Here is a 15374-nt window from a genome sequence, read left to right as displayed (position 1 = left end):
GCACTTGAAGGACCGTGCTGTTTGCAGGTCGACCAGCCGCAGCACACCCAGAGGAAATCTCATGTTCCTGCCAGCCTGCAAAAGTAAACAGATCTGTAACCACCGAGGGCTGGCACCAGGCCTGGGCCACCAGCGCTATAACTAAAGGAATGAATCACATAACACACACACACACGTTCACGGCCTAAAATTAGAGTGCACGGCAAAGAGCGTATCCAGAATCCTCCACGCCGGTCCGGTCTTCTCACATTTCGTGCGTAAAATCAATCGCCCTAATTTGAAAAACAATGATTTTTGTCAGCTTGAACTTCTGTGCAACCACAGCACACTCCCTCTGTGACATGATCCACATGCTCTCCATAAGCTGTGAAGTGTATTCACCCAGTTTTAAACGCATCTGCCCAGAAAAAACTCCTGCTTCATTCAATATTCCAGACAACATCTTTCAGCTACAAAGCTTTGAAACCTCCCCTCCCTTTTATGTTCCCTTTCCCTCTCTGTTTCCCTCTCCCTGCTTTCTCCTCTGTCTACACATCTGCGGTTATTTATCTGTTATTCTGTGGGAGCAATGTGGTCAACATGTGTCTGGCTTCCCTCCACACAGCACTCATCTGTAGTCAACTTAGGAATCACTGGACGACCATAGTAGATCTACCAAACTCTAAGTAGATACTCTCCATGGAGATGGAGACTGATTTTTATATGTTTTTCTAAAGCATGTAGACATGACAGTAAATCTTTCTGCAATGGGGGCCCACTTTTAAACCAATATTCTTTTGTTTCTTGGGTGAATGTGGGCAGTAAATGAAGGTTAGCCAACATGACCTACAGGAATTAGGGGATCTGAAAGGAGTATTTGGCTTGCCTAAGCCTATGGATTTGCATTAGCCTGACCTTTAAACTTTTAATCTCAATGTTATTTAATCCTCTGGAAAGAGTATAGCCTCAGACAATGTTATGGTACGAGTAGGTCAACCTAGGCCACAGCAGAGATGGCTGCAAGGTGAAGAATCCTTGGGCATGATATACGAGATGCCCCCAGATGCATTTGATTGAGTGTAAATGGTGAACTTTTCTAGTAAGAAAATGCTCTGTGTGCTCAAATAAAGCGGAAAAGTGCTATATAAGTACCACACTATTTACCCACTTTCTGGAACATCAGTTTAAAGGATTTTCTAGCCAAAAACCACCATCAAGCTCTTTCTCTCTCTGTCTTGTAAAGTCTTTCAACTTTGGGCCCAAACCACAATTGATAAATTAGATTCGTGAATTATGCCTCACCCTCGTGAATCACAACTAGGACAGCTATAACATGTTTGTAAATCGTGACCCATGCGTGGCTCGATGAAGCTGTGGCTGATTGTTTGGAAGTCTTAGAGAAAATGTTAGTATGACTTTTGACTTGTAGACGTGAAGTCAAGTCTTGAGGCAGACCACTGTTACACTGAGAAGAAGCAAACACAATCAACAGAGTAGGCTGATGAAATGTTGGACTGTGATGGTGCAAGCAGTGACTCTTTGCTAACATGCTAGCAAGGTGCCTCACTCAGTATGTACTTGGTGACGGAGTTGGGGAAATTGGGTCCAAATCAAATATAGTGCCCAGTCGCTGCCCAGTTCATTATCTATATCTGTTTAACTGCTGGGGAATGCAGATATCTTATGAGCCAGTCACGTTGCAGCAACTCGATGCATTTAGGTCAAGGTGACCTGCTGAAGTTAAAACTCAGCATCAGAGTGGGAAAGAAAAATGATTCAACTGACATGGTTGCTGGTGACAAGTGGGTTGGTCTGTTTCACAAACTGTTGATATGCAGTGATTTCTCCACACAATCATCTCTAGGGTTTCCACACAATGGTCCCCTCCAAAATATCCAGTGGGCATCAGTTTTCTGGGTGAAAATGTCTTGTTGATGCCAGAGGTCACAGGAGGACAGAAGGTAACAGTAAGTCAAATGACCAAATGTTACTACCAAGGCTGTGGTTCCCAAACTTTTTTTGCTAGGCCCCCCTTTGTATTACAAGAAAAATGTTCGCACCCGTGCAGGTGAAGCCAAAGGGAAGATATGCTTCACCATATTTTCTAGTCTTTGGCTTGGAAGGAAGTTGGTTTGGAAACATATTTGGCGATGCTTCATCTCCTGCTTTGCGTTTGTGTGTGACGTCAAAAACCTGTCCATTATGCTAGCAGTGTCCGAGCGCTCTTTTTTTTTTCTTTTCTTTTCATACCACGCCCCCCTCCCACACTTTGGGAACCTCTGCTACCAAGGTATGCAGAAGAGCATGTCTGAACACACAACGTGTCGAACCTTGGAGCAGATTGGACCACACCAAGTGTCTTCCCTGAACTAAGAATGAGAAACTGAGCTCACATAGGCTCACCAAAATTGGGCAATAAATGACTGGAAGAATAGTGTGATGAGTCTTGATTTTCTGCTGAGATATTCAGATGGTAGCATCAGAATTTAAGCATGGATCGATCTTGCCTCTCCAGTGGTGGTGTAATGTGTGTGTGTGTGTGGGGGGGATTCTTGGCTGTAGATTTCAAATCTGCAGCACCTCTGCGATGCTGTTATGGCACTATAGACCAAAGTCTTTGAGGAATGTGTCAAGGACGTTGTTGCGTCTTTGTCGCAAAGAATGAAGGTAGATCTGAAGGGAAAAGGGGGTCCACTACCAGCAAGGTGTACCTAATAAAGTTGTTGGGTGAGTGTATCCTTCATATGTTTTGGATTAAGCCTGTAACCTACATACCGGTAGTTTTTTTTTTCTTTTTCTTAATTTTAGATATAAAACTGTATCCACTCCAGGCATTAGTAACATATTGTTGAACTCTTACATACTGTTCTCCTCACATTCAGTTTGTTGGGTTCAAGTCCCCCTCGTAGGCCTTGGCGCCCCTAGAAGTGTCAGTACGGATCTGGATTAGCATCCAGGAATTTTTTAAAGGATTGTTTACCATTGCTAGATAGGAAAAAACTGCACATTCAGAATCATTTCTTTCCAAATGCATATGGAATAGAAATGACTAGAAGTGACAGACATCCTCTTTATATTGCTATATCACAAGCTGATCCAGATCCACATGACTGTCTGGATACAGGGATTCAATTCATGCATGTTGTTGAGGGAAATTTCAGCCTTGGCGGAGGCGTGCAGTCTCAGGCTGCTCATGTTTTTAAAGCATTCAGCTTGGCTCTACTACACAGTACCTAAAGAGTGGAAAAAGAAACACCACAAGAGTCAGATGATGAATGCAAGGTCTTTATATATATATTTCTTCAGTATAATTGCAACATATTTATAGAGTACTGCAGTAGAACAGAATAAAACACAGACACCTGTTGTTGTTTCATGTAGTGATATGAGGCAGGAGGTTTCCCTTTAGTTAATGGGTGCCTTCATTATTCAGTCTTACTAGTGCACCATGATGAGAGTAGAGTCATTTCAAAGCTTCAGCAAACTTAAAAAACAAGAACAGACAAATAAATACTGTACAACACCATATATGTAATACTAGATTCAGAAGTCACAAAAAGGTCATGCTTTTCTCAACAGAACAGTTATACGTATATATGCACCTTCATATAACAATGCAGCATTTCTGGCGAGTTTCCCTTCACAATAACACTCTCATCAACAAATGGCAAAAGTAAAGTGCCTTTTCTTTAGAATTGGTGATACCAAAATGCAAATGCATGATTGCAAAACTGCATCTGGATGCAGACTTCCTGAAAAGATAAAGGTTTGGAGCAGACATCCATAGAATTAGACTGGATAGAAAGGACAAGTGGCACACGAGGTCATTTGATAGGCTGTTATAGGAGTGAGGATTGTTTAAGTGATGTGCAGTGTTTAAAAACCTCTGTAGCTACAAAGCCAAAATATATTCTGAGAGCGGTTAAACAGTCGCTTGATCAATCTCACGAGCCACACTTAACACTCTTAAGCCACACACTTGAACACACACCATATAACGGTAAGAGACTATTACCAGTATCCTGCGTCAGCCTGTTTATGGGTCGCTACCTGAATGACCTCTCAGGGATGTTTATTTGAGAAGCGATGTCCTTTCTATCCAATCAAGCACTGTACATAAACGCAAAGACCTTAAACAACAAACCACACAATTCATCAACAACAGGGATCAAAGGACTCCAACTGCACTAAAGCATCATCTGTTCAGCAATTATTGATTACACACCCAACACTCCTCTACTAATCTTTACCCACAAGACTGTACAAGATCCAATAGTGCTCCGCTGTCGAGGTAAATGAGCAAATTTGTTGTGATGGTCAGCTAGTCCCCCCCTGAGAAGATAGCAGAGACACAATCTAAAAGAACGTAATGTTTTCCCCACATTGCGTGGAGATACGGAGGTGGGATTTACACAGGCACCAACAGTCAGACTTCTGTTTTAGCTCTTTGGCACCCAGATCACATATACTTCCTGGCAATGAAAGAAAATGTGTGGAAACACTTGAAATCAATCGGTGTGAAATAGCATTTGAAATCAAATGTTCTGTTCTTTTATAGTCTCTACCTGAAGACTAATAGCATCATTCTCTCTAGCAAACTAAGCACTTGCAAATGAATGTTCCAAATCCTTTTAGCTTAGTTGTCTGGCTGAGACCTCAAATTTCTCAATAACCTCCTACTTCAGTTAAGTAACTCAGAGGACTGGCTGAATGAATGTGTCCTGTGAAACTAATGTCTTGTTCCACTTTATAATGCCTTTGTAAAACCTGAAGGATTTTATACTGTAGCAGCATAGTTAGTTATCACCTGGACTGTCCAAGCCATGTGCTTGTTCCATCAATCAATCAAGCTCATATTCATTATATTTCCTCATGTAAAATCTACAATAAGCATGATCAGGATGTTTCCTTAATGTTGGTGTTGTCAATCACAAGCGCTCAAAGATAGCATCAAAAAAGCCAGTAGGCAGACATCATGCTTACACACACCCAGGAGAGAGTACTGGATATAAAGAGAAAGAGCTTGGTGTCATGCCAGATGTGTAACAGGTTGGCAAGTGATGAGACAACAATGTATTTTTTGTTTTAGTTCAGCTTGGTTGAGGCCGATATAAGGATAATGTGCCAAATCCTAACTTGAGGAAACCAGACTTCACCAATATTCCTAAACCTCCGCAAAACTCCTAACCTGTAAATTTCCTTCAAGTCATGTCTATTTAATTATTTATAGGTGGCTTTGATGTAATATTTCATGACTTTTAAGGTAGGCTACCTCCCCTCAAATTAGGATTGGGCCCTCTGACTCTCTGAGTGAAGTGGTAGTTTTGGCTGTGGTCCTTCAGTACTCCCTGGCCTCTTCGAGTTCATTCATGAACACGTCCTCGTGGGGGTTTTCTGGGCAACTCAGTCCATTGTTGGGTGGTCGCACCGCATGGAAGCGACTCCAGTCTCCCTTGCACAGAATCCAAGGCAGCACATCCACTTTGAAGTGCAGCTCGGGCGAAAACTCGGTGCTAATCAGGTTCGGCGTGCCTGCGCCTTTTCCTCGTGTGATCAGCCTCCCGCGGTCGTCGTAACAACAGTGCTGTGCCGCAAGGGTAGTCGAGTCACTGGACAGTGCCGAGCGGATGCAGCTGCGCGCTGAAGGCTTGTAGATGTCCAGGCGCTCCTTGGAGCCGCTGGCATCGTGCCAGCGGAACGGCCGTCCGTGAGCGTCATCATAGACACTGACCACAGTGTACGCGGCTTCAAAAGGGTAGGAGCAGGGGCAGTTGGGCAGCTCAGACAAAACCTGATGGAGGTACCTCTGCAGGAACTCGCTCTTACAATTGAGCCATTTCTCACAGCTGTCTACATCTGTTGGAAAGAAGACAGCAACACTGCATTAATCTCTGCCACTGCTGAGAGCATGAACAGATGAAAAGACACCATGGAGTCAAGTCTGAATCCTATACTTGCATCTGTATACATCTGCTTTACACTACTGAGTAAGCCTAATCTAGATCCAGTTCCAGTATATATCTGATTGAGAAACCTTTTTTACGGTTATGGAAAACTTCCCGAATAAACACTCACCTGTTCCAAAAGGCTCTGTGCCATTTTCCATTTCGAAAGGGAAAGGCTCTACCACAGTGTTGACATCACCTACATAGAGAGGGATAGATTAGCCGATTAGTGAAAAAAAAAAGCCCTGCAAATCAGAATAAAAATCTGAATCATTTAATGCACGTGTTAAAGTAAAATATGCTTGGAAGTAAAATATTACCCGGGCAGGGCTCCAGGTCACATTTAGAAGCTTCTGTCAGAGTACAGGAGTACCCACAGGACTTGGTCCTCTTCCTCTCACCATGTCCACATGTCACTGAACAGGGAGACCAGGGTGTCCAATCATCTATGTCTTTCTCTGTGGAAGAGAAAATGTAAACATCAGTGTCAGGAACCCAAAGGTACACAAGTAGTGCTTAACAGATTTTAACTTCAGACATTTATTTGCTCTTACGCACACAAACATGCAAACGTGTTTCAGCCTTGTGGCTTTCATCAGCGCATCAGAGACTGAAAATGTAAGCATTTTCTGTGAACTCATTTCCTACTGATCAAAACCTATTCCACACAAACAAGAAAAAGCCTATTAAGATTAAAGCACAAGAGAATTTACACAATGGGAAAAGTGTCGTAGAGATTACGAGAGGTGATGAGAAGATTAGAATAGCAGCTCTGCACCTTCCTTTTGTAATAGGTGGAGCTAATTGGAAGCAGCTTCGAAGTGTTGATAAATAATTACAAGCACAAGAGGAAGAACCGGCAAAATACAATAACACCGTTTTGTGTTGCTATGAACTAAACACGCACTTCGACAGGCTAATCCAAAATGAGCTTTCAAACTTTCCTGACTGCCTCAGCCCAATTTTCTCCTGGTCTAACCTTTCCCATGCAAACCCGTGTTCTTTTTAAGAAGGCTTCAGTAAAATTAAAGAGAGAAAAGCTGTGCTGTGGCTGTCCGCCTCCGCGCCATGCTTCCTTGTGGTGTTAATAACACTGAAAACAAGTCATTCTTGATTAAAGGCGAGGTGGGTGCAGAAATACCAGCTTGGGTGTAGCGAGCACCCAATTTTACTTCGTGGGCGCTGCCAACTCGCCATGTGGCCATACAGGAATGAGGTCTCAGGAGAGTCTTAATTATAGAAGAAGCTAAGGCAGACATCCTTGATTTATGTTCACCAAGCCTTTAGATGTGACCACTTTATAGGCATTGTTGCCTTTGCTCGCTCGTCTATACGCACAACAGTTAAACAGATGGAGCCTATATACCGATATAAAGGACAGAGGAAAAGCGTTACAGTAAAACCTAGTTTTAAGCACCTGTTACTGCATTACAATAAAACAGAGGAGTTTTGTGCAGCGTCAACCTTCATAACTGTTCAAAAACACAAATAGATTAATTGTGCACAAATTTGTATCTATGGGAAAACCTTTGACGACTAAAACTTTCATGCTGTGGTGAGTCTATGGCTGTGCACTGAATTAATTTGCTTTTCATTCACTGTACAAATCTGACCTCTTCTCATCTCGCACTATTTACTATTTTTACAACTGAACAAATTGTCTGTGCAAGCTGAGACACAACACTAGTTATGTGGATCCTTTAAAGCACCCCGAAATTCTTGAACTCGCTCAAAAGGCCAAGCCGCCGAGGGTACTGAGGACCATCAGGGTCTGAGGGGGGCCCGAGGGGTCCCAGGGAAAGATGAAAGGGCCGGACAAATGGCCGCTGTCATTCTCTGTTCCCAATCTGCCCTCTAATTGTCTACAAGCAGAGGGCTGTTTTGTCCCAGGGAACAGTGCCGGCCTCACGCTGCCATTAGCAAAAGCATCAGACCCATCTTCAAAAGGCAGGCCTCTGCGACCAGCACAACCAGTGTCAACTTCAAAGTACCCATAACCCACAATGTCCTCATATTCAAGTGCTCATGCAGCCTCACTTGCTAGCATTGTTTGGATCTCTGTGACTACAGTTAACATGCAGTCTTTCTAAGCTACACTTCTTTCTCCAGCTCTACTTCAGGACCATCTTCATCGCTTTCAATATGATTTACTGAGCTATTTAGTGTCCAAAGGTTCATTTTTAAGCCTTTTTTTCCTTTGGGAAACAGAAACAGTTGTGTTTATACGGCCTTAGTTACACACAGAGAGTGCACCACTTTGCAAAACCTACCATAGTAACTCTGTATTGGATCCCAGCCTTCGTTCCAGTGAGTATCCCAGTCCCCGCCTACTCCGCTGGGTAAGGGCTCCTCACTACCGTAATCCAAAGAGTAATCTTCCTCCTCCTCTTCTTCGCCAGTTTCCTCCATGCCCGACCGGCTGTTGCTGTCCTCGCTGGAATCGGTGTAACTCCAAAACAGGGGCCAGAAAAGCTTCTTGCCTCCGAGCAAATCTACTGTGGATGAGGGGGAGGAGGAAGAGGAAGGTAGCCAATCTTTTTCCTTGGCAAGGTCCATCTCCACTTCCATTTGAGGATCATCGACTACTTCAATGGTCACCTGAGTAAAATAAGAGAGTGTCACTGATATCACAGCATGAACAACGCTTAAATGAATTATTTGGAGTCAATGAAAGATAATCAAATATTATCCATCTGAAATGTTCAATATCGCTACAATAAATCTGCTTTGCGGTTATGAAAAAGTACAGCATATACTTTTTGCAGCTTTAGTGCTTGACTTACAACTCTTCTTAAGAAATCAACCATGTCAAATCCTTGGAAGGGTATTTTAGTCAGGAAACCCGCTCTCCGGATCTAAGTAAGCCAGTCAGACGTAAGCATGAGCACTCAGTCAACTAAACGATCCTCTCAGGGAGAGAATGCGAACCTTTATTCTGGATAACTACCTCTCATTACCTCGATATGACTCATCCCAGATTCACAGTACTTCCAAGGGCCCACTTCAGCTGATGTAAAGACCAGACAGCAGTGAGACTAAAGAGAAAAGCTATGTTTCTGTAATTGTTGTAAAATGAATAGTTAGAAAGTAGCTTGACGATCGAGTACTATGGTCATTTCAGTATAGCTGGGTATATTCTTGCTGTTATCCTCGGCCTAGGGTAGGTCTTGTAGGTCTATGTTACATAAAATCTCCTCGGAAATCAAATGTCTCTGTACTTATATTGATGTACAGCAGATTGGTAAAACTATGTCTCGCATTCTGAATACTCTGACCAAACAGGAGAAGATAAGTGCCTGCAGAGATCATAGAAAAGACTAAATCTGTGTCTTCATCTGTTTGTTGTAGACATTAAAGGGTTTCCTTTTAGCCTCTAGACATATAACACAGAGGTAATATCACGTGACTCCCTTGTCCCTACTAACCTGTATGTTGGGGTTCTGTGAGTTAATGTCAGCTTTGGCCAGGTCTGGAAAGTTCTTCAGATCCAGTATAAAAGGTTTGGTCTCCTCCTCAGGCTCAGGTTGTGGAAGAACACCAAGGGAGCGGTGCTGGGGGTGAGACCACCTCCTCTGGTGGCTGTGGGGCTCAGGCAGCAGACTCTGAACCTGGTTCTGCTGCTCCAAAGCCTCAGAGGCAAACTGGACACCACCACTATGAATTGACTGGCCATGAGCCTGACGGAAAGAACAGGTAAATGCAGGTTACAGTGAGCACAAGTTATCTACTGGAATAATTTAAGAAACTAACCAAAAGAACACTTGACAGAAAAACTCTTAAGGTGCGATTCTGCTTGCAAGGTGACAAAGTTTGCAGACACCACCAGTGTGTGCTGCTTAAGGGCTGGTTGCAGAAAGAAAGATCTATTATTAATAGTGGCTTACTGAAGGGTCTAAAAACAATTAGTGTTCAGTTTTCAGGAAGAAAGCCTTTACACCATCCACCGCTTTGCAGCTTGGTAAGCAATTCCAAAAGGCCCCTGGGCATCCACTAACCAGCCAAGTCATCACCCAGCCTTCGGTTCGTTTTCTTTTTTTTTTCCCACAACAGTCATGCCATCCAGGCCGTGGACAAAGAGGGTCCTGTGCCAGAGAGAGATCCGCTTTTAGCTTTAATGAGAGGGCCTGGGAGGCGTGGGACCCCTGGGCTGATGCGAGTGTGTCTGAACCTGCTGTGCTGCCGCCGCTACTGCCACTGCTTAATTTGACCTTTCAGGTTTTACAGTTACTAAGAAGGAAGGCCGGCAGGAAGAATCGCTGATCTCCGAGATTAATGGTGATTAGAGGTGACATTATAATAGTGGGTAGTTGCGGAAACATGTACCAAATGTAGAATGCAGTCTCTAAAATGAGATGGTGTTTTTTTTCTTAGTCTGTTTTAAATCTAATAGGACACATGACTGTTTCATGACAGTCACTGGTAAAGAGGAAAAAAACAAAAACCCCTAATGAACCCTTGTCTGCCATTCGTTCATGTTTTTGTCATCCTGTGAAAGAGCTAACTGGCCCAAACATATGATTTGACAAGAATTTCAGATTGGACCTGTGCCAGTTTGTGGTACGCTCAGCACAACAGTGGCAGTCGGTGGGCTAAAGAGCAGAAGAAACGCTTTAATGAATGACCAGTCAGTTCATGATTTATGGTTATGGCCTCGAGAACAGGGCAGACTTTTCAGGGACCGCCTGTGATCATCCCATAAAGAACTTATGTAGTCAGTCAAATCCAAGAATGTGAACACATAAAGCTGGTTAGGAGGCGGTGCCTGTCGGGGATGATAAATGATGGATAAAGGTGAGCCCTCCTCAAATATGTGTAAGCTGGTGGTGACAAACAGATACTTTTTTCTGGAAACATTTAGGTGTTTTCTTTGCACTATTTGCCACTTTTCTTACAAGAAATGACAACAAAAGTTGACTGAAAATAGCGATGGTGCACATTTTTTAAGCAAGAATTTTAACATTAATTGTAAGAATATAAGTAGCGGTGAGTAACATTACAGTTGTATTTATATTACTAATGTAAAACAGTTATGTTTACTGGATTTTAGAATTTTTAGATGAACATTTAATGTGAATTTTACTGAACATTTTATACTTTACAATACATAGTCAGCCAAAGAAGACCGCCAACTTGCTGTGCCCCCAACACGCAACACCCCCCACACAGATCTAATGATTCACCATCTTCAACATTACATCTCATGTCTGATATAAGATTTCACTGGTAAAAATTCACCCCCACATTGCTGCGTTTATCCCCGTACCTGACCTTAGTCCATACAGGTCATAACGGGCTTACACAAACCAAACACACACAAAATCTCAAGTCCAGAGTCATGAAAGAGACCGCATACTTTCACACCCTCCTCATCTCGTCCTGTTACACATCTGGATCCTGTATTCTTTCGCCCTGTATATCACTCTCCTCCTCCTTTCGTCCTCCCCCTCATTCTCTCTGATCGTGATCTCCTCCTCTTGGTAGTGGGGCTCCTCTGATCAAAGGCATCATGGCTGATGGCATGCAGTGCGTTTTAACAGGGACACTGCATGATGCACCGGGGGTACTCGGCTCTGGCCTGGGGACTGGATTTTCTTCTTGAAACAGCCTGACAATACACCCTTTTGGCAAACCGCAGCGTCCTGCTTTTAAGTGCCCGGAAAGACTGAATGTTGGGCTACTGTCACTGCTACTGCTGCTGCTGACACGCATTTAGGTTAGGGAGAGGAGGTCCGGAGACTGGATGGGGTGAGCCAGAGTAGAGGGGTAGGGACAAGATCCGGTTGGGGTTTGGGGGAGGGGGGTATGCAGTATGGCAGCCCTGATTTATGCACCCGCAGATATCAAAGGGTCCTGCACTTGGCTGTTTCCAAACCATTACAGAAGAACAATAAACTATGGACTCTCTTTGATCACCATCTTTGTGTAAATGGAAAGAGGACAACAAATGCATGCCTGGTAGAATCAGGGTGAGGTAGTGGAAGTTGGTATGTATAGTGGGGGTACAAAGCAGAAGAGGGCAAACAGGTCCCAGTATCTGGAAAAGAGGCCACTTCAACACAACGCCCCTCCCTCTATTCTCCACCGAGGCATGGGGGTAAAGGCAAAAACAGGAAATTCCACATTAACACAAAAAAGAGCCAACGTAAACAATCAGATGAATGACACTTGACCTGAGCTCCAGTGTGAGAGATGCCTAAGGCTTCCCTTTCTCTGGTTACATAAGCATCTTCTTACTGGGCACCCTAACCCATACTGAGCTTGTCCTCCTCCTCCCGCAGTCTTCCTCTGCTAATCTCCCCTCTTCATCCACCACTCACACATGCAGGGGGGGTCACAGGCAGAGAGAGTCGCCAACATTTGGCTTTTTGGTGAATGAAATGAGCAGTCACAGCAGCCACAGTAAGATTTTTATTTTCTTCTTGTCACTAATGAGACCTTCCTTGTGTCTTTTTGCTTTGACATCAATCAGGCAGATGATGAGAGAGAGAAAGTCCCAATAGGGCATCCATGGGAGGCCACACAAGAAGGAGAGAGTTCAAAGGCAAAAACTGAACCCTGACACAAACACACACAAGCAGACTTTGATATCCAAATATGTCCATGTGTAACACAAACATTCCCCTTTGACACACCGCACAGTGTGTGTGTGTGTGTGTGTGCGTGTGTGCAGAGAGTTTGGATTTAGCAGAGTGAATGCCCAGAGATGGCAAACCTTACTATACATGGAGAGAGCAGTGGAACAAAAGAAGGCAACAAATTTCTAATGTGGAAATTCTTTAGTTGATTAAAGAATGCCTGGAAAAAGAGGGTGAGAACATTTCATTAAGGTGTTTGTGATTTTTAAATTTCAGCAAACAAAATTACAAACAAATGCACAACATAAATTTTAAATGTTGCAAACAAAGTGAATAACTTAAATAATTTGCACCAAGCAGTTATATTACCAAGAGGCTGAATGGGAAATTAAAGCTAAGCACCAACTTTCTGATATTTTATTGTGCTCTAGTTTTAAAATTATGTTGGTACAATTTTATAAGCTATTGTAGTAATAAAAGGAACAGGACTCAGGAGACATTTTACAACCATCAGCAAAAACTTCCAACGCATTAGCTAATTGCCTGTCAGTGGCAAGTGTGATCTATGGCTTTTTCTAACTTGTTGCTAAACTCTACGCCACAAAAAAAGCCAACACACAGAAAGGGAAAAGAAAAAGGAAAAAATGGAGAAGAGAACTTACTTTGTGGGCAATATTCTTGCGTCTGGTAGGTAACCCTGTCACCACACTCACAAGAAGTATTGACCAGAGCACAACCAGCATCTGAAATCTTCTCGGGACCTCTTGACTCATCTTTTCCACTTCAAAGCTTCCCGTGAAGCCTAAAGGCGGTAAAAGTGCTTCACTGTGCACTGTGTGTTTTAGGTTAGATTACAGCTTTACAACAACAACACAAAAAACGCTTGTGTCCTTTTCGCGTTTTCTTCTCTCCGACTTTTGGCTCAGGACAAATAAAAGTTTTCAGCCTCGTCTATCAAGAAGTGTCGCAACTTTAATAAGATGCGCACGAGCGTCCGCAGGTATCCCGCGCGCTATCCATTCCTGACACCAGCGCCTCGCGCAGCAACTGTCAGTCCGTGTGGCGGCTCGAGCTCGATGCTGCGCTTCTCCATAAACACCGCGGGACGGAGGAGCTTTAAGTACCAGAAAGAAGTTAAATACCCCACGCAGAAACTCCCCGTCCGCACTGTCGCTCACTTATTCAGCTACTTCAGAGTGTGACTCACTCGTCGTGGGCGGGTGCTCACTTCCAATACATTGACATCTGGAGTTCATAGTACGCTGTGCATTTTGCTAGCTGTCTGTCTGATGCGTTCATCCATTATCCAGCTGAAGTTCATCCACCGGCTCTAGAGAGGGTGTGCGCGCGCACCGCCCAGCCAACCGGTTTCGGTAAACTTTCCTTTTACGCACGCATTCAGGGGGGTTGATGCTGAGGGAGGAGGGGGCAGGATGCTCATTGCTCACAGCTGTGCGGAGGGTGGGTGCGCTGGGCACTGAGGTACATGGTAAGGTTTAGTTTGCGTTGCAGACGGCAAGCCACAAGGCGGACATGCTCTCACGTGTTACTGGGAAAAGTTAGAGATTATCTTCAATCTCGAATACCAGTGGCTTAGGGGAGGAGTGTCAAATATAAGGCCCGGCAATAATTGTTTTTTTTGTATTTTCATAAATGTTACAGCTTATCCTCCTGATAAAGACACACACATTAATACTACAATGATGAAGTAACAGATAAGCAATTAAATGATACCATAGAAATGTCTAGTTTTACTGTGTCCACGGTAAAATAAACAAAAATAGGAAATTTCCCAGGAAATTAACAAAAACTTTCTTTATAATTACAGGACAGTCTGGGCAGTGAGGTCACAGACTTCTCTGTAATTTTACACATTTCTTACAAATTTAAGCCCAAAGTGACAGATTTATTTCATTTACTACATCTTTATATAGGTAAACTGAGATGTAGAAACTGCACTTTTTGTCCTAATAATGAGATATCTCAGAGATAAAATGTGAAGTTAGACATCTTTATGCTGACAGAGGGTATTCTTACTTGTCCTCCTTACTTAAGATCAAAGCATGACCCTCGAATGTAAGATGAGCTTGACAACACTGTTAAGTGAATTATTCAGCTTTAGCTCTGTGAAATTTTTTAATCAATTTAAATTTGTGTCACTGCTTTAAAAGTAGGTTAAAGGGCAGCCAATGACTGGACTGTAAGGAATGCTGACTTGTAAGGCAAGAAGCCTTTGTAACGTATTCTTCGTGAGCTGTGCCTGCAGTCTGCGTGTGTGTGGTAAATAAACACAACGTCTTTCTAGAAGTTGATACAAAGAAAGTGATTTAATCTTTGCAGCACCATTTCCAACAGCACGGTCAACAAACATCATGGCTTTATAAACTCCTTTAAGTGGTTTATCTCCAACCCAAATACGATTCCAAAAGGCAAAAGCAACAGATAAGTTTCCACTGGTCATTGCAAGCAAGTTTACAGGTATTGTAAGCAGCTGTGCATTTGAATCATTTCTGCAGACATTAAACCTGCAGTTTCAGTGAGGGGAAACCAGGCTGAGAAAAACAGCCGTGTTGCTGTTTGCAATTACATTTTTTTTTTTTTTTGCCTCCATGGACAGAAATGTGAAGACTTAACATACTGCACGGCCCTGCAGGAAACTGAGTTTTATGTCAGGGTGCATACAGATCATAATGAAGTGTTCCACATTTTATTGCTTGTTAACAGCAAATGCATCACCGATCTGTTAGTCAAACTATTTTTTTTGTGGGAACACAGTACTGGAATGATACAGACCAAAAAAAAAAAAGAAAAAAAAAAAAAAAAAGTGACTAATGTATGATGGATGTACGGTTTAAAAGACCAGCAAATAGCAGTC

General features: G+C 43.0%; 1 protein-coding gene across 1 annotated transcript; it reads right to left on the bottom strand.

The window, feature by feature from the left end:
• Nucleotides 1-4340: 4340 nt before the first annotated feature.
• Nucleotides 4341-13792, bottom strand: ism2b (isthmin 2b). The gene is made up of 6 exons (XM_026143151.2): nt 13162-13792; nt 9350-9601; nt 8195-8522; nt 6245-6382; nt 6055-6123; nt 4341-5835 (listed from the first exon to the last, which is right to left on the bottom strand). Exons 1-6 carry the CDS (start codon nt 13270-13272, stop codon nt 5318-5320), a joined length of 1416 nt encoding a protein of 471 aa, XP_025998936.1. The 5' UTR covers nt 13273-13792; the 3' UTR covers nt 4341-5317.
• Nucleotides 13793-15374: the final 1582 nt, after the last annotated feature.

Source organism: Astatotilapia calliptera, chromosome 15 (genome assembly GCF_964374335.1).
Source record: "Astatotilapia calliptera chromosome 15, fAstCal68.1, whole genome shotgun sequence".
Lineage (NCBI taxonomy): Eukaryota > Metazoa > Chordata > Actinopteri > Cichliformes > Cichlidae > Astatotilapia > Astatotilapia calliptera.
Note: the sequence above shows the minus strand (reverse complement) of the source record. Positions and strands in the feature narration are given on the sequence as shown.

Excerpts from the sequence above, each read along its gene's own strand:
- ism2b (XM_026143151.2), bottom strand. The coding sequence starts at position 13,272 with ATGAGTCAAGAGGTCCCGAGAAGATTTCAGATGCTGGTTGTGCTCTGG. Across the intron at positions 6,383-8,194 it reads TCCAATACAGAGTTACTATG|AGAAAGACATAGATGATTGG; the intron begins GTAGGTTTTGCA and ends TCTCTTCCACAG. Across the intron at positions 6,124-6,244 it reads TGACCTGGAGCCCTGCCCGG|GTGATGTCAACACTGTGGTA; the intron begins GTAATATTTTAC and ends CTCTCTATGTAG.